Source organism: Ornithodoros turicata, chromosome 3 (assembly GCF_037126465.1).
Source record: "Ornithodoros turicata isolate Travis chromosome 3, ASM3712646v1, whole genome shotgun sequence".
In the NCBI taxonomy this organism is placed as follows: Eukaryota; Metazoa; Arthropoda; class Arachnida; order Ixodida; family Argasidae; genus Ornithodoros; species Ornithodoros turicata.
The window spans coordinates 40,072,114-40,098,102 of NC_088203.1; the positions used below are offsets into that span (position 1 = coordinate 40,072,114).

The 25,989-nt window shown below is 44.3% G+C and overlaps 1 protein-coding gene and 1 long non-coding RNA gene across 2 annotated transcripts; both read right to left on the reverse strand.

Annotated features, from left to right (window-relative positions):
* Window positions 1-8,382: 8,382 nt before the first annotated feature.
* LOC135386895 (uncharacterized) lies at window positions 8,383-11,013 on the reverse strand. Its single transcript, XR_010420696.1, has 2 exons — window positions 9,581-11,013; window positions 8,383-8,750 (listed from the first exon to the last, which is right to left on the reverse strand). It is a non-coding gene; the product is annotated as an uncharacterized LOC135386895 (long non-coding RNA).
* A 7,346-nt stretch (window positions 11,014-18,359) lies between these two features.
* On the reverse strand, window positions 18,360-21,530 carry LOC135386896 (uncharacterized). The gene is made up of 3 exons (XM_064616397.1): window positions 19,881-21,530; window positions 19,587-19,803; window positions 18,360-19,414 (listed from the first exon to the last, which is right to left on the reverse strand). The coding sequence occupies exons 1-3, from the start codon at window positions 20,063-20,065 to the stop codon at window positions 19,196-19,198; spliced, it is 621 nt and encodes a 206-aa protein (XP_064472467.1). The 5' UTR covers window positions 20,066-21,530; the 3' UTR covers window positions 18,360-19,195.
* Between the last annotated feature and the right edge of the window lie 4,459 nt (window positions 21,531-25,989).

A 25,989-nucleotide genomic window follows, 5' to 3' on the forward strand; every position in this document is an offset into this window, starting at 1 on the left:
TCGGACTGACAAAGATTGCGCTGAAAAATCCATCGTGCGCTATTCTATGCGACCTCCGTAGAGCATAATGTTCGGCTATTTTTTCCGATGGGATAGCTCCTGAATATCCCTGTCAATTGTCATTAATTTGACTAAATTAGGCACGCTCTTCACGTTGGTGGGGTAAAAAAGTGACCTTTACTAGGCACATTTCCGACTTAAGCTCGCAAAAATTTACATAATTAAACTTGCGTTACACGACATTCATATGAGGAGGTGGCAAAAACCCAATAAGAACAAATGCCATTGACCGCATGACCCTAGGTGGTGTAGTTTTTTTATTATAATTCAATGACACGTTTTCTGGGACACCCTGTAGATTTTATTTCCTCTTGTGTTCGTGTCGCTCTTTGTTCTGTTTGTTGGCTAGGAGTGTGCTATGTGGTGAAGTGGAATATCTTCTTTGTATTGGTATAGATTTTATTTCCTCTTGTGTTCGTGTCGTTCTTTGTTCTGTTTGTTGGCCAGGAGGGTGCTATGTGGTGAAGTGGAATATCTTCTTTGTATTGGTATAGATTTTATTTCCTCTTGTGTTCGTGTCGTTCTTTGTTCTGTTTATTGGCTAGGAGCGTGCTATGTGGTGAAGTGGAATATCTTCTTTGTATTGGAATAGATTTTATTTCCTCTTGTGTTCGGGTGTCGTTCTTTGTTCTGTTTATTGGCTAGGAGCGTGCCATGTGGTGAAGTGAAACATCTTCTTTGTAGTGGTATAGATTTTATTTCCTGTTGTGTTCGTGTCCCATAGTCTTCCAGTGTCTCTGCTGTTCACAGTTAATTACATACAACTATCAGAACTTCCCGCTATTGCAAAGATGGTTCTCACGTATAGGAATATTAGACTTTTTATAATACAAGTTATAATTTTGTTTATAATCATGTTGATTAAGAATATCTTCTTTGATTAAGTGTGGTGATCGTTTTGATATGTTGTAGCTATTATTTCCCTACATGTCGGTTAGGTTCTATATTAATGCTATGTGTTGATTCGAGTTATTGTCTTATGTCTGTGCTATTCACTTCAATAGAAATTAAATTTGTGTCACATTGGAATATTAGCTATTGTGCTCGAAATTACTTACACCTAACAGATTCTAACATCTCAGACGTTTTTATAATTTTGATTGTAATCGTATTGATTAAGAATATCTTAAATGCGCTATCACTTCTGATTCATTGAAAACTTGTGATTACTGTTAATAAAAAATATTGTGTTTGATTTGTGATACCTATTCAATGCTATGGTATCATACCTTTAATAAGTATTGTTACGTGTATTGTGTTCCTTCTATTTCAGATTTTTGGCTAAGTTTTTCCCATTGACACAGAGTCATAACATAATTCCTAATGACTTTAATAAATATATTTTCACTTGTACTTTTGTGTATGGCTATCCTTTGCATGTAAACAGCCTACTGCACACCTGTTGTAGCTGGAAAAATTACGATTGAAGTCGACTCAGGCTGAAAAAGGACCAAAGTCGGCGGCCCAGGCTGAATGGTAAACGCGCACGCATCCCTCCACTCGAGCGCCGCCCACCTGTCGCGGGAAGGAAGTCGGCCCAAGTAGGAAAAGGTGGAAGAAGTCAGCCCATGGGTGAATTGTAAGCGCGCACGCAGCCCTCCGGTCACGCTCCGCCCACCACAGCAGCCCTCCACCCGAGCACCACCCTGTTACAGGTGGTGAATGTTTTTCGGGTGGGTTTTTTTCCTTCACCTGATTGGCATCACAATTCCTAGCACTATTGGCTTTAATAAATATATCTCAACTTGATTGGCATTAATAAATATATTTTGACTTGTACTTTTTGTGTATGATCCTCCTTTGCATATCTCTGCATGTAAACCGCTCACCTGTTGTATCGGAAAAATATGTGAAGTCGGCCCAAGTATGGTCAAAGAAGTCTGCCCAGGCTGAAAAATATGCTACGATGAGCGCGCACGCAGCCCTCCCCCGCTGATAATCACGTGGACAACCCTCCGCACACGCGCCGCGCAGGGAAAAATACGCGCAGGGCTCAGGGCAAGGATCCTGTAGTTCCTCACTCCCGTAGCCTCTGAAGCACTCTTTACTACTGATAATTCCTATTTGTGACTTGGTGACGTCAGTTGATTTACCAGGTTGGAGTAGTGACCTGAGGATTAGTAGTGACACGTGTGGAAGCAGAAATGTGGGGACTTATTTTCCAGCAGGATCTCCTCATCGCATTCTCCCGGGAGGTATTCTACAGGAGACCTACTTTTCGGTCCCTCAAAGGAACTAATTGCCACCTTGTCCTGCGCCATGCTGCCCGTTAGAGATTGTACATGTGCTGACTTCTCTCAATGGGATTTAATTGCTTCCCTTACCCTTTCCTTGATTCATTGCCTCCCAGTTTGGTGGAATGCTGCTCGGTGGCCCGAGAAGCTGGCCTTGGACGAATTATGTCCACCGAATAGCATGCTGGCGCCCAAAGACGCAACTGAATCCCTCTGCGAGAAAACGGCCCAGGACCCACAGACGCCACGGGGTAGCACGCCGCCGAACAAGACGATTAATTCCATTGAGAGAGATGTCGACCCAGGACACACAATCTTCACCAGGCATCATGCTACCAAACAAGGAGGCAAATAAATCCCTTTGAGAGAAGTCGGCCCAGGACGCACACTATCTCGCAGCATGAAAACAGGATGACGCAGCATGAAAACAGACATATATCGTCACGCAAGTTAGAAACGGCTATGTAACAATAACTCAAATTTTATCTTTCATTTCGCAGTCAGCTGGGGACATTTTGTCCAGGGACATTTTCGGGGACATTTTGCCCGGGGACGTTTTGTCCTACACCCGTTGCGGGTATCCTGGAAGAATAATATCTACAGGGTGTTCCACCTAAAGTGATAAAAACTCTAACTGGCGACGTAGTCGCCGGAGGATTGTGGGACTTTCGGCACTTGCCTTCTGAAAACTTTTGCTGCCGTTTAAGAAGGCTTTGGAGAATTTTTAATTAGGAAAATTTATTTTTTAAATCGTACTTTGAAAATTGCCAATCCAACCTCACTTTTTTTTTGCGCCTGCTTGATTGTCGCAATAAGGCGCGCGCGAGAGGTGAGGCCGTAGTTGAGTTGAGTTGATAAGAAAAGAAAAAAAAAAAAAAATGGAGAAATAGGCATTCTTTACCAGAACCGGCTACTCCAGATTATTTAGAAAAACACAAACGGCTATCTACAATAAAACCAGTGAGTGACAAAGACACTCAATCAGTCACAATAGGAGCAAGTTCTTTCGGTTGTGCCTCATATGCACCAAATGCTCATAACCTCCAAACGCTCATATGCACCGAAAAAAAGTTGGTGGTTTTGAGCGTTTGGTGCAAATGAGCAGGAGGGGAGAAGCTGCTCATAAGCACCAAACGTCCAGAACATCCAAATGCTCATATGCACCGAAAGGCGGGCGACCACAAAGGCCGGGTCTTCCTCTCCCGCATTTGGAACAAGGTCATAGGGTAAGAAAGGTGGAATGAATGGCGACTACCAAGGCCGCTTAATGTGTCAGTTTGAAGTTTATGTAACAGCTTGGTCCTGCTTGTATGTAGCCAGAACGAATAGTGCCTTCTCGTTTATGGATTTCAATTTGAGCTTTATTTTCATAGACATGGAGGTAGCATAGGGCAAAAGACTTGATTCTATAGCTCGAAAGGCACTCGGCTCCCAGGGCTGTAGCAACAAAGAGTGTGGTCCCCTCCGAACATATGCCCGGGTTCACTTACAATGCAGAAGCTGGAATACGATATTTATATAGGTTTTATATTATGCATACATAGGCAGCAGTGAACAATTGCGCAAAACCGTTCTTTCGAGCCTTGTTCTTCGCAAGTTGGTTAATCAATGCATCATAGTCTAGAGATATGATAATCATGTTTTCGGTTGACTACGAACTCCGAAAGCCTGACATCTCTTATGGTTGAGCGCAGGATATTCTTGATCGGTCAGTTTCATTGTGCTGAGGCTTCTTTCAGCATCAGCGACAGTAGCTGGTGTGGTCAGAAAATAGAATCCTGACGCAAATGCAAGGATTCAGATATATCTCCTGGAGGCTTTCTTGTAGGCGTCTCTTTGTTGGGCGTCCTCTCTTTTTCTCAATGACACGAAACGATATTCCATTATAAGTTCGCTGGCATCGATGTCTACCATTTTTACTTCAAAATTTTTGCTGCGATTCTCCAGTTCAAGATCCCATTGACACTGCCCCAAGTTGTTCGCGTTTTACAGAAATCCAAACAACTTTTACCACTCCACGAGTTGGCCGACAAAACAGAAGATATGGCCTGATCAGTGAGAATAAGAAAGAACTGAGATTTGAATTTTCGCTCTGCACAAAGACGACTCTTCCTTTTCTCCTTTTTTTTTCACTTTTAGGAGAAGGTAGCAGACATTGCAGAACTGCTTCCTGATCTTGTCGCGTTGTCTGTACTCCGCAAAATAAAGAGAGGAACAGAAAGAACAGACGCAATTTGTACAATACAAGCGGTGCAGCAAATGGAACCGCTTTTATGTTCCTCATTAAATGGCGTGCAGCATTTATTGTTCATTAAGATTAATGTTAATTTAAAAAAGCATGTCTTCGAATTTCGAACAAATGAGGAGTGCGAATGATAGCACTTGATTGGCTATGATCCGGTTTATCAGATGTCCACAACGACTCTCCTGTATTTTTGGGCGCACGGAACCGCGCGGGACCATTTCTTCCGCCACGCAACCAGGGACCAATTTTTCCGAGACGAACTTTTCCGGGACTATTTTTTTCCGAAAATCCATCCAACATGCTCTACACATTCTCGCTCCTATAGTTATTCTATCTTCGGTCTGGAAGATGACTGGCTTGGTTCTTTGGATGATTGGTTTTCAACTCATTTCTGTTTGCCCACCGTTTTTGGGCACGGGGCGTTGTTGGCCTCACAGAGGTGGGGAACGTCATGACTGACGGCATGGGGGAATGAGCACCCTGGCCGACTTCTAAAGGAACTGTGCTGACATATGATATGGTTGAAAGACATTTCATCGAAGATCGAAACGGCAGCGGTCGTTTGATCGATTTTTTATTGGTTCACTTAAAGTGTTGAAAATGAAAAAAAAGAAAGAAAAACAACAACAAAAAACAACGCCGGAGTTCTAAATGCCGTTATCCTAAGCAATATTTAACTGCGTGTAACCCGCTTGCTCGTAAACACATTCCTCATGCTAACCCACTTTTTCGTGTCCAAGAAGCGGTCCAAGGGCCCATGTCGTTCACCGTAGCCCGTTGGAACACCTGATAGGCTTTTCCGCTCTGACACATAGTGACTAAACATGCCATACATGTTAATCCCCCAACCCTTTGTCAAATAACAATTGATTTCAAGTATTAAACATTTTTGGCAAATAAATAAATAAATTTATGACATTTTTCGATGATTTATTCCTGTTGAATGTGGATAAATTTTATCAATGTATTATTGTTTGTAATCAATTGATCATTGTATAGGAGAAAGAACAGTTTTAGTTTATTTACGTTTCGCCTATGCGCAGGTGAATCTAAATTTAGTTCTTGCAACAGACATGTAACCGAAGAAGTCCTTCGAAACCTAGACAAGATAAGCAAGGCAACAGATCTTCGTACTTTCTCTGTTTTTTCGGATAGCGTGCATGTGTAGTGACCCCAGATTGCAGATGCATACACGAAACGAATTTGAACTAAGGTTTTATATGCTGTTAATTTAATATCTTTCGTTGTGCCATGGCGAAATTTCCTTCTTAGCATCCACAGACTTCGAGTGGCTTTTGCACACATATGACTATCCCGTTTCAGATTGTTCCCTTTAAATATGTCACCAGCAATGAGAAGAGTGCTCAGAAGAAGCACAGACTATCGGCTGCTCCCAACCTGGGGCAACTTTCTTCAACATGTGTCCGACTGGTTCGTAAATTACAAACGCCTGCAAGTAACCAGTGGTCTCCCTGCAAAAAAAAAAGAGAAAAAAGAGAGGAGAAAAGAAATAAAAATAATAATAGCAAAAAAAAAAGCAGAGTACACTGATTGCGCGCTCCGTGTGCTCGAGTCAAAAGTTACAGAAAGAGGTGCGGATGACACAGTGCATGCAGTTTTGAACACCCTTCGAACAAACGTCTTTCGAACAAGCGGCGTCGATCAACCGGCTTTCGATCAAACTGTTTTCGACCAAGCGGCGTTCGATCAAACGCCTTCGATCAAACGGCATTCGACCAAACGGCGTTCGACCAAATGGGCGGACACTACGGCGGACGTATTGGTCACGTTCAAACACCCATTGACTCACGATAACCCCATTCAAACCCACACATTCAGTCAAATTCGAACTTCATAAACTTCGTTTATAAAGATAAAAATAAACTTCCATAAAAATTCGTTCTGGCTACATACAAGCAGGACCAAGCTGTTACATCAACTTCAAACTGACACATTAAGCGGCCTTGGTAGTCGCCATTCATTCCACCTTTCTCACCCTATGACCTTGTTCCAAATGCGGGAGAGGAAGACCCGGCCTTTGTGGTCGCCCGCCCTTCGGTGCATATGAGCATTCGGATGTTCTGGACGTTTGGTGCTTATGAGCAGCTTCTCCCCACCTGCTCATTTCCACCAAACGCTCAAAACCACCAATTTTTTTTCGGTGCATATGGGCGATTGGAGGTTTTGAGCGTTTGGAGGTTATGAGCATTTGGTGCTTATGAGCTACTACCGTTCTTTCGTTTTGCTGATATTAGCACTTGAACCGGACAGCACATTTATCCGGAAATGGCTTCCCAAATAAATCTCTTTGTTGCTTGTGACTGGTAAACGTGAATGAAACAGGGACCTATCTCTTGAGCTTTTTGTGATAAGACGGTTGTCACCAGCATCAAGGTCAAGGCGAAGGACGAAAAAGGAACACTATAGTGTTCCTCCTTCGTCCTTCGCCTTGACCTTGATACTGGTGACAACCGTCTTATCACAAAAAGCTCAAGAGATAGTGCTGCTTGGGGCTGCTTTTCGGAGAACTACCCTGGTTCCCAGTCGCCAGGTTGTCAAGTGCGGAGCAGAAGGCTTCTTTGTTGTCTTTGCGTGAGGTACTTAGCCAATTAAGTGACTTTGAAAAGGCAACGATTTTGTGAAATGATGTAATGCTTCTCTAGTTTCGAACAAAGGAAATAAAAATATAACTTATGTACCTGTATAATGCTTTACATATTCGGTCCTGGTGTCTTAACATCATTTGCGAATGACATCTTCGTGTAGCTCGATGCAAGACAAACGAATGTCATTCGTTGGGAATGCCTTTCGGTTTGCCGCGTGACAGGGGTATTATTGACAAAGCCAAGTTCTGCCCCCAAAGTTCAAAGTAGTTGTGAAGTGCTCCCAAAGCCAAGCGTGCTCTCGGAACCACATGCATGGTGTTTATTTTCATCATCGTTATGGCTTCGGAAATGGATGTTTGTCCTCACAAAGAAGCTTGTGGTGGGCCTTGGGTGACCTCTCACGTCACCCTCTTCGCTGATCTATTTGAAGCAACCTTAAAGTAGCACGAAAGTCATTTTTAACACTCTGTTGTTGTTTTTTTCCTATAAAACTGTAAAGTAGGCCAGTAAGATTCACCATGAGAAGTAATTCACACTACAGAGTCAAAATTATCGCAGAAATTGAATTTAAAGTACACCGCAAAAAACGGTGGTGGAGAGTAGTACCATCCTGTGAGCTGCCTGCGACTCCGCGCTGACGCTACACAGTCCGCGCTCGTGATTGGTCTAGAGAAATGTTGTCTGCAACTCCGCTGACGTCTGCTACTCGGCTGTTCGGGGTTCTGAAAAAGCCTTTTTCCTGGCTCGGTAATGATTCGGCCGCTCCTTCTATCCTCAGTTCTCCGGGGGCAATACTGGTTTACGGCGGCAAAGGGGCAGGGCGCTGATCCCCACTGAGCAGCGACCCTGCAACGTGGGCCCTGTAACGTCATCGGTGACATGGTATCATGCTTGTCCTCTTCGTTATTCCCGGAGTGGCGTGAACGCGCGGAGAAATGTTTATGTCAGCTTTTTTTCTGGGAAACAAATTGCACACATCAAAACCTTTCTTGCTATTCGGTAAATTGACACAGACGCTTTAATATCAGACGTCTTAATATCATTCTTTTTTGTGTGGCCCTCTGTACTCCTTTAAACAAACAAAAATAAGAAGTTTAGCTAATGAGTCTTAATTGTTGGGTTCTAAATTCTAATCATATATTTTGTGGAAGACAAAAATACGGCTGATTTTGCGGCGTAAGGCCAAGTTCGGTACGATAATGTTCACGTTTCCCGATTAGGACACTTGGACACAAAGTTTCTCCTCATAAACGCACTCTTTATTTTTCATTTCAAATTCAATTCAGTTCAATGCAATCTTTATCGTTTATTAGCTCTTGTGCGTTCTCCACCGTACACTTAGTGCGGTGGCTCTCACTTGGCCAGAATACCCAAGAGGGCACCAGGCCGATCGAAACCGCTTGTCAACAAGCCGGGTAGGTCACCCGTAAGGCCAACATCAATGCCCGTTCCTAGGAAGCCGCCGTCAGGGTCGACACCTACACCGAGACCGACTCCACCAATTCCGACTCCGACACCTTGTTCGCCTTCGACGCCTTCATATGTGAAGAAGGTGGGCGCCGTGGCTACCGAGGAAATGAGCACCACCAGGCTCAAGATTAGGATCTGCAAAGGATCGCTTATTAACCATGTTTCCTTCGTCTTTTTCTAGCGTGAAAATCCGATAACTCGGGTGTATATGAAAATTAGCACTGAGTCGTGTGTTTCCTTCACGGTACATTGCGACGGCCACATGAAATCTCTGCAGGTAACGTCCTTCCAGGGGGAAGGACGTGTACCCTGCACTCTAAGGAAAAGGGTGGGAAAGGTGGTAACTTACCACCTGGGTCAACATTCAACAACTAGGTCATTCTTAGGTAGCAGGTAGAACTTTGCAACCTTTTAGGCACAACATATGCGACAACTCACTCACTCAGACAGGATCAGACTTGTGACCTCAGGACTCGCTTAAAGAACTTGCACAATATCTTCAGATTATCCATAGATGACCTCATACTGTTGTCGAGGGCTGTCAATATCTAATAGCGTTATGTGGTGGCGAGGAACTGGCTTCTGAAACTAGCCCAGACAACGGGAGAGTGTTGACTTGGCAACCATCAGAAAAAGCGTTTCCTATACCTACAGGGTGCATTCTTTCTTTCTTTCTTTCTTTCCGGCATTCAATTGCTATAGGGCAACATTGCGAGCACAATGTCGAACCACTTTTCTCGATACATTTTAAATCTTAAATTTCTGCGTAAATCGTGCGTTACACAACTGCGGAGCTCACGCAGAAGTTGAGGCAGTGGCAGCTCAACCTGTTCGCGGTGAAACATTATGTAATGTTCAATTCGACACCACCGCGACAAAATGCATCAGTTCTAGAGGAAGAAACGGTGACAATGGAGGAGCAAATAAAGCATTTGACAGCTGCGAGAAATATGTGCTATACTCACCAAAACCTTCATGATGGACTGTCTGTTGGAACTGTTAGCGAGTTCCCCTCTTATGTCCCTCGTATGGGTCTTTATCAGTAGCGGGACTAGTACCGCAGTCGTCTAGAAGGCAGGAACGCAAGACGTCCGGGAAATGTTTTACCATCCGGTCTTTGCCCGTATTACTAATAATCGATCATCCTGTTTCGGGCGGATGTTAAAGCACACGTGGAAAATTCCGCCCCGTCTCTCGATTTGGCCTTGAGTGAATGGCACCGCATTCGTGGATCAGTAACCAGCGAAAAAATGGCAACGAGCAATTTTGTCCAGATGATGATTTTTTAATGTATATGTCCAAATATCCGCACACGGTATTTAAAGGGATGGTCTCGTACCCCCTGGCCCTCTCATAAAGTGCACAATTCGATTGCCCTTTGTTGGAAATGGAATAGTGCGAATTTACCCGACAAAGCACGTCACGGTTATTAAATAAACGAATTAAATCGATAAGGATTGCACAGCATACCGCGATTTGTGTTGGCAACATCAACAACCGGTACGTCGGCGTGCGGGCACTACGAGAAACTCCATGATTGGATGTAGAAATCGTCTGCTTTCGCGCGCGCTAGCAGACGACTTTGAGAAGTGTCTGGAGACCGTGGAACCTTCGTACATTTTCTTTCAGTTGCCAAGAGAAAGACGCATATTGTAAGAAGCGGCCTACTTGCTGGTTTAGAGAAACGGTGTCAATCCACCTTTGCGTCCTCATTTCGAGAGCAAAGGGAAGCTGGGATGACTCGACCTAAATAAAATCACTTGGCGCCTTGAGCTTGCCTAGTACACTATCGTTCTGTGTTTCGTGAATTTCTCATCGTTACACCTACGGAACATGCCGAGTGGTGGAAACTATTGTAGCGTGCCTGGGTGTAACAACAGGTCTGTTGTCAATGGCAATCTGAGTTTTTATACCCCGAAGGACGAAGCGACGAAGCGTAAATGGGAAGCAACCATCGAGAATCACACACTCGAAGCGTCTTCAACGAAAGTCCTGAATGTGAAACGAGTGTGTTCCGCACATTTAGCTGATGACGCATATATGGTCAGGGATCTTCTGCAAGCGCTGTTCGGGATGGCGCCAAAGAAGATGTGGCTCGATGTAGGAGCCGTCCCCACGATCTTCGGAGCAACTTCTGGCGACAACGGTCTTAACATCAGTAACGAATCTGATGTGCATAATTCTGAGGTCAGTATATTTTATATGAGCCCGCGAAACCCCGAACCGTGTGCCGCGGGCGTACCGCGAATGAGTACTGAACCAACCGCATGTCGTAATTGTTGCGTACATCGCCTTTCCAGGCCTGCCAGGTGCTGTCCCAAACGGAATCGTGTATCGCCGAACCAGCCGAACATCGTGAGTTCCATGCTATGTCTTGACGTCGCACATGCGAAAAATAACCAACGTTTGACTGCTGTTGATCCAGGATATTTTTTCTGAGGGGGGGGGGGGGGGCTCGAAATGTTACGGTTCACACGCTAATATACATATCCTTGCATTTTGGCTGCATTCTATTGTCACAAAACGAGGACTGGATTTTATTATTTTGCGTTTTACTTATTGCACATATCTTGCAACAGCTGTATCTTTCGTCTCACTTGATCGTTTTTTACCGTTTTAGTGACAGACAATTCAGAGGGAGCAAGATGCGAGAGCAGAGGGACTTTCCTTCCTGTGCCACAGTCAATATGTGATGACGGTATGTCACCAGCAGACATGTATAGCAACTCAGTCACATATCTGCTTACCTTTTCCCCCTCATTGATGCGAACATCTATGTAGAATATTATATCTAGTTCATTAACATGCCATGACAAAGGCAGCTTCAACTGCAACAATGATTAAACTCACTTTGAGAAATTAGTTTAACACTACCATAAATACCACATTTTAATTTTTTTTCCTTTTTATGTTGTCTGATTTATTTTCTACTTTATCACTTTGTGACTTCTCCCAACATGTCAATACATCACTGCTATGAACACATTGCACATCAAATATAGAATACAGAGTGAATACAGAAATACAGGGTGTAATTATGTGGTGGCTAACTATAGGATGCTAACATCTGCTCGAAAACGAAGCCTTCAATGGTGTTTTGAAATGCGGACGCGTCCGTACCCTTCTTTTATCCCAAAGACGCTTCGTCACTCTCGTTCTCACATTTTTCTTTTACGAAATCTATGGTTGTCGCATCGAAAAATAGCACAGCTCATCATCAACGCCGCACGAAAGCGAGCACGAAAAGTGACCATCAGTGGGACGAGCTTACGAGAATGTCACGTCACTGCCACGTCACATAGTGACGTAGGTGAAAGCTCCCTATAGCATAGCTCTTGATTTCCACGTCTTTTACAGTCAACGTGCTGGTGCTTGACGGGTTGCCCTTACAACCCCTGATACCCTACCAAACTGTAAGCCAATACGGGTTCAAGTATACACTTGTGCCATACAACCCAGACAAAGGCGCAGGGGCTACCGACAAGGCCACACAGACAGCTGTTCCAACTTGCACTCTTGGTATGCACATCTATGTTCCTAAATTCTGTATTATATGGTTTCTTCATCTAGTTTTGTTTGTGGATATTACAAACTGCACATGCCTTTTAGGAACACAGACTCATCTGCACCGTCCTAGAGTGTCTTCACAGGCTTCTGTAAATCCTGCCAGTAAGTCATTGGTTTCAGCAAGCAGCAGCAGTTGCATGCCAGAGCGTGGCGACAGCGGCATGGGCAGCCATTTTGAGATGACACCACCAAACATGTCAAGCTCACAGGTTCCTGCCTTGCCTCTCGACAACAGCCAACCGTTGCTAAGGAGCTCCACCCCGATACCAAAGGAGCTCAACATAACTGTTGAGTATGAATAGTACGTAGCTTAGTACAGACAAACAGTATGCACTCTAAACGGGAAAAAAAAAATTGGACAGAAAACTGCGCATGGATATTATTTACGTCAAAATACGTATTAACCGATGGGACCATGCACATATAACATACTGGGCAAAGTAATCTTTGAACAATCCTGTTGCTTTGCTTATTGAACGCAGTTTCCATGAAATGTTTCTTTTTTTCTTTCTGCAGCCCACGTGATCCGCATGACACAACATTTCAGCTCTCCAGTGTCTCAGAAAGCACAGACTCTCACGAGTAAGCTTACATGACTAAAATTAGTGCATTTTATTTGTCGATTTGCTCGCAAATTATGTATGCAAATAATCTACTGATGCTTTCAGGTTTGAGAACGAGGAGCCGTTCAGGTTGCGGCATACATCCCATACTCGTAAAACGTAAGTGTGAGACATTTCATTGTGTTGATTGTATCTCATCAGAGGTCAATAATGGATCCAGGACATTTGCTCACCGGACAATTGTCCACCGACTGAAAGATAAACGCGGACAAATACTCATCACGGTTTCTGACGTGCTTGTTGTTTTTGCAAGTTATATGTGTCGTGTTTGGTGGTTCGTGCAAGTGGAATAGAAAAAGTATATTTCACAAGTATACTTCGTTATGCATCGGGGTGGGGTGGGAGATGACTGCTGGGAAACATCAAATTTGTGGGTCATGTTTGCAACCGCACCCATGACAACAGCCTCTCATTAGTATAAATACTTCATACGTGCGCACAAACACAGAAGCATCGTAGGACTCACATGGCAGTAGGGTATGTTGATAAAGGCGGAGCATGGGTGTACCATTATTAAGGGCACATATCTGTTGTTCATTTACTTTCAAAACATACCTTTAATAGCTACGAAGCGGACCGATATAACTAGCAAAAATGCTGCGTGCCTGGCAAGTCTAAAAGCGTATAAAAATAATGTGTACCGATCAATGCCGCCTTTACATAATACTGTGAGGTTATACTGGGATTAGTGCTACATAAACTAATCCGATCACAAATTTTAACCCTGACCTCGCGGAATGCAGTGCGTACGCATACAAATACGCTCTGTTATTGTGTCGTGAAAAGTCGAAGCTACAAAATTAGCTGTTTTCTTTTCATGCTTCGACGAGTAGCTTTTACGACGACGAGTATAGATGAACCTCAGAAAGGTCTTTTTGTACTTCATATCTCACAGGGCAGTCCAGCTTTGTGTATGTGAGGTTGTGTTCCTTCGTCAAATATTCCCTGTACAGATAACGAGCACTGGAAGACTTTTTACCACACCCCTTATTTCCTTGTTTCTTGTAAAATAATTACGACACAGATGCCGACACGGTTTCTAAGAGGTTCGAAAAATAGAATTGTGATTTTAAAAATACAACGCTGATTATCATTCACTGTGTCACACAGCGTAAAAGGTGAAAAATAGAACGAGTGAGCAAATGTCCGGTCTCAGCATGGATTGGTGAGCAATTGCCCACTCTCTGTCAATAATACAGTGTATTGTGTCACAATGAAGCATTTTGAATTTTGAAAATCATGTTTTATATATCTTTTAGGTGTGCTGCAGATGAGAAGCTGTTTATCGTAGCGGAATCTTGTTTAAGAGAGCTGCTATCAGTGTGTCCTTCATGCCAGCGAGATGATGTTGAAGCTGATATCACTCTCAAGGGCACCTGTGTAAGAGCAAAGATGACTTGCGGTTGCCAAAAAGAAAGGCTGTGGTACAGCCAGCCATGGGTGGGCAATAGGCCACTGGGGAATGTTTTGCTGTGCTGCGGGATACTTTTCTCTGGTACAAACATTGCCAAAGCCCTCCGAATGCTGAAAATTATGGGAGTCCCAGCACTCAGGAGGTCCCAGTTCTACAAAACGCAGCAATGTTATTTGTTTCCTGCAGTAAACAATGTGAGTATCTCTGATATTTAGGATAAGCTGACTGTGTGACTTATAAATGACATCAGTCAGTCCTCTCATGCAATATGTCTTACTACAAGTGCAAAGTCACAGAGTGCAAAATCATATGCAGTGCATACAGCATACCTTAATATAAGCGCTGTTCATTTACAGGTATACGAGACGAAGCAGCGACAACTGCTGGAGGAGCTGCGCCCAGTGCCTTTAACACTTGCTGGTGATGGGAGGTGTGATTCTCCGGGTCACACGGCTCCCTATGGCACGTATACATTACTGGAGACCACTGCCAATCGCATTGTACACTTCGAGTTAGTCAAGGTAAAAACGTGTATCTTTGCGTGCTATGCCAATAACATTTCAATGCAGAAACTTTATGGGGCCATCAATGGTAGCAGATTCCTGGTAGAACTCTTTTTGAAATGCTGTTATATTTTTATTGATTCTTTCTGACTTTACAAAATTTAAACCTGCAAACACAGTCTGGCTATCACATTATGTCACATGCACCTATAAAGTAGCAGACTGAGGACCAATCCACGTGGCAGTCGGCCCTGTAAACGCTTTAATACCTCACTGATTTTTAGCAGCATACATTGATGAATTCACTGGATTTCTTTCTAACTACTAGGTCACAGAGGTGACAAGCAGCAACGCCATGGAGAAGCATGGGCTACAAAGGTGTCTTGCATTTCTCGAGGTGCATGACATGGTAGTAGACATGCTTGTCACGGATCGGCACACAGGCATCAAAGCCATGATGAGAGACTTGTGCCCCCACATTAAGCATCGATTTGATGTGTGGCATGTTGTCAAAGGTGAAATCACAGTGAAAATGAAGCTTACAGAAAAATTTTACATGTGTGCGTATAACAGGTATCAAAAAACTCGCCCCTGTTGTCAGGTGTACGGGATTGGAACATGCTTCCGTCAGACGTTTTCCAAGGCGGCGGACAAGCACGATTCGTTAACATGTGCGAGGAGCTGTATCTCTTTTAATGTATTTACGCATGTGCGTACAAATAAGTATGCTGTGTTGTTTCTCGAAATAGGTTGTAAGTATGAAAGAATGTTCGTTTTTTGTTCTCTTAGTGAGCTTTGTTACTGTGCAATTGCCCTCTTTTGGTGTAACCCTCCCCCCTTATTTAATGCCTTACGGCCCTAAAGGTAATAAAACGAAACGAAAACGAAAGAAGAAACTTCTTGCTCTCGGTCGCGCAGCAAAGCATCAGGTGGTGCAGCTGTAGATCGAGAGTATAGTTCGGCATGCATACTGGTGCCCCAAAACCAGTGGGGGTGATGGTGAACTGTGCCGGGCTAAATGGGTGTCCTTGATGAACCATATCGTTGACGTCCATCAACACGAAGACCCTCGGTACCCTGTCTGTCGGTACCACGGGCCAGTGTCCCCACTAAGGGAATGGCTGAAGGAAGGTGAGCAATTGAAAATCTATAAAGAATGATGTGTAGTACAATTTCATGACATATAATTCCAGAAAGTGAGACCTACATGCGCGTGCATGATATACTGATGGCTCCTACACTTCTGAAAGACATTCCGATGCTGTCATCTACAAATCAGACATTTGGCCTGGAAGCATTTCATAGCGTTCTCCTTCATTTTCTGCCAAAAACACATGGCTTCTCAGATGCTGGAATGCGTGCGAGGTAATAATAGCACTTGAAGGTTCTGATGTTATAGAGAAAGAAGCTAGCAAGGTGAAATCACAAGCAATATGCATTGTTTCTTGTCAGAACACAACTAGCAATCTTGCATTATAACGAAAATGCAGACCGCGTTCAGCTGGTGGAAGATGGTGCAAAGCAGTACCGCCTGAAACCATCCAAGGTGAAGAAGACGTGGCTTGCCGTCCCACTGAAAGAAAATGCCACACACAGTAAGCTATACAAACATTAGGCATGCAATGAGAAACATTGTGACTTAGCAAAACATGTAATAACTGTGGCCTTGGAATTATATAATTACGCCTTGGAATTATATAATTGCCTTGGAATTATATAATTACGGATTTTTCTCCTTTTGTGCAGACTACACAGTGACACTAACTAATGCAGTTTTGAGCCGCATGCAACAGTACCCAACCTTTGAATCGGCAAAAAAGGCACTAGTGTTCAAGGCTCAGCCGGCCCGCTCAACAACGTATGGTGAGAAGCCCACCCTTGCCGATGCTGTTAAGCAACACAGAGCCAGGTATTTATACTGCAGATGATTATACTCGTGTATCTACTCAGCATTTTACTAAGTTTACAGCGCTGTCTGCAATGCTGAGTACATTGTTACCTCTTCTGTAAATAGGTTCAACATTTGAGGGACCCCGTAATGACTCTGAAGCCGGCCCCAGTCTTCTTTGAAAGCCCTCATTTGTCACCTCTTTTCAAAGAAGACAAGAAAAAAACGGCCCTTATCAGGGCCACCCAAATGTCTTCAACAGAGCCCAGCGCTGTGTTATAAACCCTTGCTAATGAGAAATGCAGTTGCTGTGCTCAACTGTGTGTGGATCACCAACATTCCCACTGTCCTTATAAAGTGGCAGCTGGGATTTTATGTCCCAACATGTGTAGCTAAGAGGCCACCCAGTGGCTAGTGTGTTGTTTATTGGCCATTTGTATATTTTTTCTGCGCATCCAGCTCTGTGATGTGTGTATGTGTGTGTGGTGATATGTGTACGTGGTACAGAGTCATTTTTATCATTTCCACATTTACTTTCAGATAATTTGTATCGCTGCACCGTGCCCACCATTGACATTTTCCACCGAAATGTGCATTACCAGTCACAGTGATACCAATACTCACTACGTCACTGACCAGCATGGCAAATGGTAACCCTCTCCGTACTCACAAAGTACAGCAACTGCATGACCTATGTGCATGTCTGCCCATCTACCAATTTTCATGAAAGCAACATGGACGTACTCAGGATTTTTTACAAGTGGAGCAAAGTGCTTCTGGGGAGAGTGCGCAAAGCTCATCCGTCTGTTTTCCTGGAGACGGACGCTGGTGACATGTGGTTGCTCATAGGTTCATATTATGATATCTGAGAAAAATATATATCGGTATACAGGGTGTCCCAGAAAACGTGTCATTGAATTATAATAAAAAAACTACACCACCTAGAATCATGCGGTCAACGGCATTTGTTCTTCTAGGTTCTTGCCACCTCCTGATGTGAAGGTCGTGTAACGTAAGTTTAATTACGTAAGTTTTCATGAACTGAAGTCTGAAATTTGCCAAGTAAAGGTCACTTTTTTACCCCACCAATGTGAAGAGCGTGTCTAATTTATTCAAATTATTGATAATTGACAGGGATATTCAGGGGCTATCCCATAAAAAAAAATAGCCAAACATCATGCTCTACGGAGCTAGCGCGCGACAAATTTTTCAGAAAAATCTTTGTCAGTCTGACGAAAGGAGGTTGGAAACCCAGCTCACACCTGCAACGTAGAAAGAGAACACAGGTATGGCGTATCGCGTCCGACTTTCGTTGGGATCGCACTTTCCCTCTTCCAATTTCAGGAACTGTTACTTTTTCTACTATCACTCTGTGGGCTGGACTTGGAACCTCCTTTCGTCGGGCTGAGAGCGATTGCTCTCGAAAAGTCGTCTCGCGTTATGGTTCTGTGCTACGAAAAGCATGATGTTCGGCTATTCTTTCCGATGGGATAGCTCGCGAATATCACTGTCAATTATCATGAACTTGAGTGAATTCGGTACACTCTTCCTATTGGTGGGGTAAAAAAGTGACCTTTACTTGGCAAATTTCCGAGATCAGTTCGCAAATATTTACACAATTAAACTTACGATACATGACACTCACATCAGGGTTTGGCGAAAACCGAGTAAGAACAAATGCCGTTGACCGCATGATTCTAGGTGGCATATTTTTTTTTATTATAATTCAATGACACGTTTTCTGGGACACCCTGTATGGATAAGAAGTAAACAAATTTCAGAAGTGATATTGAAGCTCCAGGGAGGGGCCATAACCCCTCCTTGCCCACCCTCTGGGTACAACCATGGAAAGCAACCTATATTGACACCAGACTACAAAGGTTCCTAACACTGTAAGCCGTGAAAATTTCCTACCTGATTGCTTCAGACAAGTTGCTCCTATATTCATTTGACAAACTACGCACTATTGCATAGGTGATACCTGCAAGAAACAATGCATGTGTAGTAGATAAATGCAAAAAAAGTGTGTGAGAGAAAGATTTGGAAATTTGCTATGTTCATCAATAGAATTAGTAGCTCCAATCTTATGGCATTGCGTGTTTGCGTAAAGCTGTCTATTGGTCATACTGGTATTCTATTGAAGCTTTCCCTATTTGTGGGAATTTCCATCATGTTCTCCTAGAAATGTTGATGCAAAGTAATGAAGATAAGGGTTTGTTCTATGCAGAGGCACGGTCTTTGCTACAGACATGTGGGATGGCCCTGAAAAGGGCCTTTTTTTTTCCTTAGACGAGGGGTAAGTGAAGATCTCGACGTAGATCAGCTTATGTGGATCTTTGTGTCTGTCATCTCCTCCTGGCACAATGACGATGAACGGAATGCCTCTGCCCACCAGGTTGACAACCTTCCAATGCTTCCTGGGGTGGATACCGAGGACAGCATCTTTCAGAAGTCCATCCAAGACCATGTTCTTCCTGCAGTGGTGTTGGCAACAATTTTTTATCCCTGTAACCATTCGGTACCAATTAAATGGTGACAGGCGCATGTGATGCATAGGATGAAGAGCCAAAATGCTGAAATGTTATCTAAGGACCGGGGAACATAACATTCTTGAATGCAAATAAAAAGTTGTGTAACAAAAACAATACATTACATTTCACGGGAAGTAGCCTGTGTACGTGGCAGATGGGAACAGGTTCCGAATAGTGCGCACAGCACAGCCTGGAATCTGACGCCTGTTCCTTGGGCCAAGGTACCCCCATATCCAATTGGTGAAACATGCGTATGCTGCATATCTGATGCCCCTGTCAAAAGTAGTTGAAATGCAAGTCAATCCTACGTTTTTTTTATATGTGTGTGAGAACAAATGTGGCGTGACGGTCTGTTAAACAATACCTGCAACTCTTGTGCCTTTGTTTCATCCACATATCCCGTATGCCTTCCCGTTCCTAATAATGGAAAATGGATGCGACATACCTGTTGTCGTTCGGATGGCCGTAGCTCACGGCTGTGTCGTCGATACGGAGCGCCGTTGACTATCAAAAGTTCCCGGCGTGTACAGAAGTCGGGGAACAACACATGTTGCGTGATGCAGCGAACGCCGGCGCCGTTAACAACAGGCACCACGCGATCAACAGCCATGCAACACACATATTCGTCAACCTCCTGCGGCGAGCAGTGGCTACACATGCACCTGTAATGATTGTGCAAGTTAGAAGTGGTCACGAAACGACTCAATGTGCGCATTTACTGTATAACAGTCTTACGTACCTAAAGTCAATCGGTTGAATATCGTCTACAACTTCCACTTGTTGACCACGTTGTTGTGGCAAAGGGTCAGCCTCGTAAGGATCGTCGATATCCTCGTAATTCAGCCGATCGACGTCAATGAAATCATTCTCGTCACCGCTGAGCGACAGGGATTCGTCGCTATTGCTAAATTCGCTGTCAGACATGACTACGTCGTGCGTCAACTACCTACGAGCCCAGCTACTTACAAGTGCCATGGCAACCGCGCCAAATGCACACAGCTGCTTTCTTTTCTGCTCAGCCAATGGGCGCACTACCAGAGCCACCCGCGGGTCGACGTCATACGTGACGTTACATGAGAGGGAAGCGCAGGTTCCGTCGTCTGCTATTACGATGTGTTTCGACAAATTCCTCGAAAACGGCTGCGTTATTCCGAATGAAACTTTCACGGTTGTGTTTGTAGAGCACTCATGAATATAGTTTTGGGTAAGTTTCGGAATCGCCCCGGCTGTACGAGACCGTCCCTTTAACGTTCGCGTGATCGCGGACGTCGACGTGTCTCAAGTTGTGCCATGTCACTGTCCTACAGTTGCTGGTGGCCGGGATCGACCCCACAACCTTGGGGAGCGAGCGCGTTGCCAACTATGGCCACCGAGGTCGATGCTGTTTGAAACTTGTCAGCTTTTGAATTGAAATATTATAACGGAGATGATTTTGCATTATCATCTCCTCGGTGCAGTGCTCGATAAAATAGCATAAATGCAGGCAAGCTCGTGAAAAAGCCTGAGCTTGAGGCAAGGGAAAGGATCTTTCCCTTCATTCACTTGCCCAAGCTCAGGCTTGTTGGATTTCCCCCTACTGGAACTTTTCGAACGAATTTCTCATGTTGAAGAATGCTGTTGCTCTTGGACTTGGAAATGCGACAGTCGCGAGACAACTATGGCCAAGTTCTATCTCATAGAACTCTTCAAGATAAGATACGATTCTAAGGCATGATGTGGATGTCGCATCCAGAGCAGCCAAGCGGCTGGGAAGACTCTCCTTCTGTTACTAAAACGCAAGATATTGGCCACTCTAAACTGTGTTGCCTTTAAAAAAGGCATGATTTTATACGGCACGGGAAACCTCGTAAGGCTTTACAGTGTTTGCCCCTTGGTACCATACCATACCATACCATACCACATAAGGGTTACCGTGGTACGCGTATACGCCACGTAGCACGTACGCAGAAGTGTATATGAGTTACATTCTTATCGGACACGTTTCACGGAAGGTCCAGAGTGCTCAAATAGACGTTACATATTTTGAGTTTGAGTTTGAACGTAAAAAAAGGGAAGAAATTGGATTCGCCACATGACGTGCTACTCCCATAAGGAACCCCTAAATGATTAACCCCGCAGAATGGAAAATGAAAAGATCGCCCCTCCCGGACACTGAACTGCATGCGTAACCTAGCAGCTGTAGAGGAAATCAGCATACGGGCAAATATGGTGTCGTCACAACTCCCTCAGGGGTCCCTAAGGAGGAGTCGCACGTTACTTCATTTTCTCAGGGTAACCATGGTACTAGCTGTAGGTGCCATGCTGACAGCATGATATGAGATTGGATGCATATGCGCATGTAAGAAAGTCGATACAGAAGCTGCATCGTAGTACATCAGGGTATATGGAGAAAGGAAGAATGACACCTAATATAGGACACCTTTCCATCATCATCACTTTCGCATCCCTTCCACAAGCGCAACGGGGTAATGTCGGAGAATGTCCCACCACGTCATCATCCCATTTATGTGTGGGGAGGATGATAGTACAGGAGAGTATCTTATTTTCTAGAATTTTACTATAGTTCCGTACCTTCAGTGGAAAGCTTCCTCGAACGACCCTGGGTATTCGACGGAACGTCATAAGAGGCCGGTATTCTCATCCCATCTTATGCATGCCTGTCAAGCGACGGATCACCGCAATCCAACGGGGGATCATGATCTCCAAGCTCGCAATATGCTTCCGCCAAGAGAGCCCAGCATCAACAGCAAAACCGAAAAACCTATGACGAGGCAAGTGCTTTGGTATGCCAGCAACCGTATGTTCCGCCTCGTATAAGGGAGTATTACTGTTTTTTCCTTCGAGATGTCCAAGCAGAACAGGTACAGGTACTGCTGGATATCGTCGAGAGCGAGTTGAAGCCGTCGCTGGAGGGCGAACCATACGCAGAGAACCGATTTTTTGTGACAGCTTTGAAACAGCTTTATGTGTCATTGCCGACATGAGTCTAAGGCTAAAGTAACAAAAGCTGAAACGAGGCTTCAAAAGTATGTCTGTATGAAAGAGATACAGCTATGTTTCACTTCACTTCATAGTGTGCTTTGCCAAATTTCCATTCCCAAAACGGCTCACACGTTTAATAAACAGGTTTTAAAGATTCGCACTGCTTCTGCACCTAAGGAAGTCAGCCTCAGCTATACCAATATCATAATGACATATAGGCAGGGTACACCAATGGAAACGCAGCGCAGACAGGTAATTGTCTCCAAGCTCGTCTGCTCCGCCTTCGCATCGCAATATACTGAGTGAAAAGACCTTCTTAAATATTGTGCGATTTTTGCTCACGAGTGTGAGCTCTGACGCGACCATGCCGCCTGGAAAGTACGAAGACGATATTCAGATCACAGATATCCGCGACTTGTAGATGTCAGCTGCCTTGATTGGACTTGTACGCGGTACAACATGATATAGATGACATGACAAGGGCACTGGCGTCTCTGCGGTGCACGCAGAATAATATGAGCTTTACAAAATACTCTTCTATCTCTAACGCTTTGTAAGGAATTCCCAGCTCAACTCACCGCCGAGCACACTTCTGCCAACACTTTTTATACTCAAAGCATTGTCTGTTTCCGCATCGTGCGTTGTGGGAGCGTGGCATCCGCAACCAATCCGCTGCAGCAGCAATCAATTTATCTGCCGTAGCCCAATCCGCCATAGCCGCCAAGACCGCCGCGGAAGCCGCCGTACCCACCACCAACGCCGACTCCACCGTAGCCTCCGACACCGCCACCGAAGCCTCCAAGACCTCCGCCGTAACCTCCGAGTCCTCCACCGTAGATACCAGGGTGAGCCATTGCCACTGCCATGAGCATGGCCAGACTGAAGAGGATAACCTGAAGGGAATAACACTACTTAGAGGTGGTCGGCCGTGGCTACGAGCGATGTACAGATAGATCAAGGGAAGACTCCTGGGCCGACGGTGGAATGGTTCGAACCTCCACACAGCATGACCCGACCAGGAGGTCCTCCCTGCATGCTTATACGTAAAGGACACGTTTCTTCACGTACCTATGACGTCACGTATGCGCTCGTCCAGAGAGAGAGTCTCGGTTCTGCACTACGAGGGGACGGTCACAACTACGCCTCCGGCCTCTCGACCAGCCTCTCATTTATATTTGCTTTATTTCAAATTTATATCATATAATCTATATTAAAATTATATTTACTTTCTTTCGCTTTCTTGAAGCAATAGTAAGTTCTCCTGTGCCAGGCTTTCCTCTCTTCTCAGCAAGCATGCCCCCCAGCAGTTGAAGAGGGGAGCTGTAAGCTCTACTAGACAAATGATCGGAACTCTTCTTTCTAAATTTTTAGTGGCCGTTTTCTACCATGTTCTGGAATGTACTGGGGGAACGCTACTACTGTCGGTGAATAGACGCACCTCATACTGTTACCTTTTTTTCTTTTTTGCGTGGACAAAAATAAAGTCAATTTAGGTCCCCGCGAACGATACGCAGTCAACATACTGCGCAGTCCCAAAACAAAAACGACACGATTTCTATAATTATTTTCGTCGTGAATGGCCCAACATCAGAATGCGTGTACAAGATAAAAGACATCCTTACCAAAGCCTTCATGACGGATCGACGCTTTCTTCCAGAATCCGAAAAATTCCCGGAGTGTTTTCGTTTTATATGGAGCCGTGCATCCCGTGATGGTATATCGTCCAGTTGCAACAAACACAGGATATCCGGGAAATGCCGCTAGGTGATATTTGTTGTGCACGGATGCAACAAAAGGAACAAGTGGATGATAAACACCTTGTGCATCCGTGATAAAAATGTGCGATATTTCGGCGAGGAATCTAGAGGTACGTACAGCCCCATGACAAACTGAACAGAACGCATATTTTTCCAAGTATATTTATCGTGAGTACTGTGCTACGTCGATTGAAAGCTACTTCATAGTGGACAAAATTCTAACCGTCGCTGTGCGTGACTTGACGTTGCGACACACTGACCGAATTCATTTTGTACCATGAGTGACAAAAAAGTAAATCTCAACTAATTTTACGCTTCTGGAGCATCAGTGTTGTGTTGCCGTGTTGTCTCTCTTTCATCTACACTCTGAGAAATGAACCGCATAGCACGCTTCTAGCCAACCATCATCTCGAATGATATCGTTATCTGCCCTGATTTATTGATCCCGTTGATCCCTGATTTGTTGATCCCAGATAACGATATCATTCAAGATGATGGTTGGCTAGAAGCGTGCTATGCGGTTCATTTCTAAGAGTATACTTTTGCAAACTAATTTTCTCATGAAATGCACGGAAGTACTTTGCGTGACGGTTCCTGAACGTAATATGTTCATATTACGCGGTAGAATAATACGTGTTTGAGCTCCTGTAGGGGACACGGCTGTCTAAAATCAGCACCTCCGTGGTTTTATCTCATCTCAAATCTCAAAGTGTTGCAAGGCTATTTCTTTCGCGTAATAAACACGTGCAGCATATGGTCCACCTTCAAATACAATATTGGCACACCACTTTCAAGCACAACAGAGGTAATATGGGACGGCGAAGTACTGACAGGCGATTTTGCATGTTCCCAACAGTGCCGTCCATGCTCTTTTTAGACGCTCTACTGATAACTGAATATTTAAGGCATTGAACTTAAGCTTAAGGCTTAAACTTAAGGCTTTGGAACTTGATCGCGTTGCACGCTCTTAGCCAATCCGAATGACATCGTTGTTGAAAACGAGTGATCCGAGCGTCATCACCACCGCTGTCTCCACCTTGAGGTCTTCCTTTTCAATGGAATGGCATGCCGACCTTTCCCTTCTCTCTCTTTTTGCTTCGAATAAGCGTATACCCCCTCATGAAATAAACGCGTATACGTAACAAGTTGGGGTGAATCATTTGGTGAACACATGTTGACTGCAGTCTCTCCTTTCAGCGAACGTGTTTTTGCCCGATAAAACTAGAAATAATGGCGAATACCGCGTTAAGAAAAAATACCACTCGTTGCATTACCTCCGGGATATACGAAAGCGATTGGATGAAGCGAGCGAGGTCTAAGGAGAGAAAAAAGTATGACGCCATTCATATAATAAGCTGGGTGATTGGTGTAACCCCGTTCAAGATTTCAACCTGGTTTACATCGTCCTTCCTTCCAAAGGAACTCTTTTTCTTTTGCGAGTCGCTGTCGCTCACTGCAGCACTGTTAATTTCAGAATACCCTTTCTGGTGTAATATTGGTAAGGGTGTAACTGTTGTTGTACTCCTCTATTACATCATCCGTGGGCACTTTTTTTTCATCTGGGGTGTAATGTGGGTGTAATTGCGAAGAAAACTCCCCTTCACATTATGTTTAGAACCATAAGGCGTAGAAATGGTGTTTTCAGCATACGCCAAATACACTGCACATGACGGTTAACGCCTCCTGTTTTCCAAGATTCTGCAAAAATGCGAGTACTTGTACATGGGCGTACTTGAGTGGAACTGCAGCAATAAGGAACGCAGACGTGTGGGTTAAAACCATGGTTAAAACATAAACGATCCTGTCGATACTGCGGGTCCCCCGTCGTTTATGTTTAGCCCACCTGTCCGCGTGCCTTGCTGCAGTACCACTCAAGTATGTACTACAACCAACTACCCCGCTTCAACCCACACTCTAAAATCAGCACTTCACCGCATAGCACGCTGTGTGCCATCCACGAATGATAGGGTTATCGCTTCTGATTCCAAGAGAGAGGTGTGGGCGTACGTATGGCGTATTTTCATATAGGTATACGAATATTGCCACAAAAAGGCGTACGCCCCCTCTCTCTTCGAATCAGAAGTGATAACACTATCATTCTTGGCAACG

Excerpts from the sequence above, each read along its gene's own strand:
- LOC135386896 (XM_064616397.1), bottom strand. The coding sequence starts at position 20,065 with ATGTCTGACAGCGAATTTAGCAATAGCGACGAATCCCTGTCGCTCAGC. Across the intron at positions 19,804-19,880 it reads ATTCAACCGATTGACTTTAG|GTGCATGTGTAGCCACTGCT; the intron begins GTACGTAAGACT and ends CAATCATTACAG. Across the intron at positions 19,415-19,586 it reads GGCCATCCGAACGACAACAG|GGGCATCAGATATGCAGCAT; the intron begins GTATGTCGCATC and ends TACTTTTGACAG.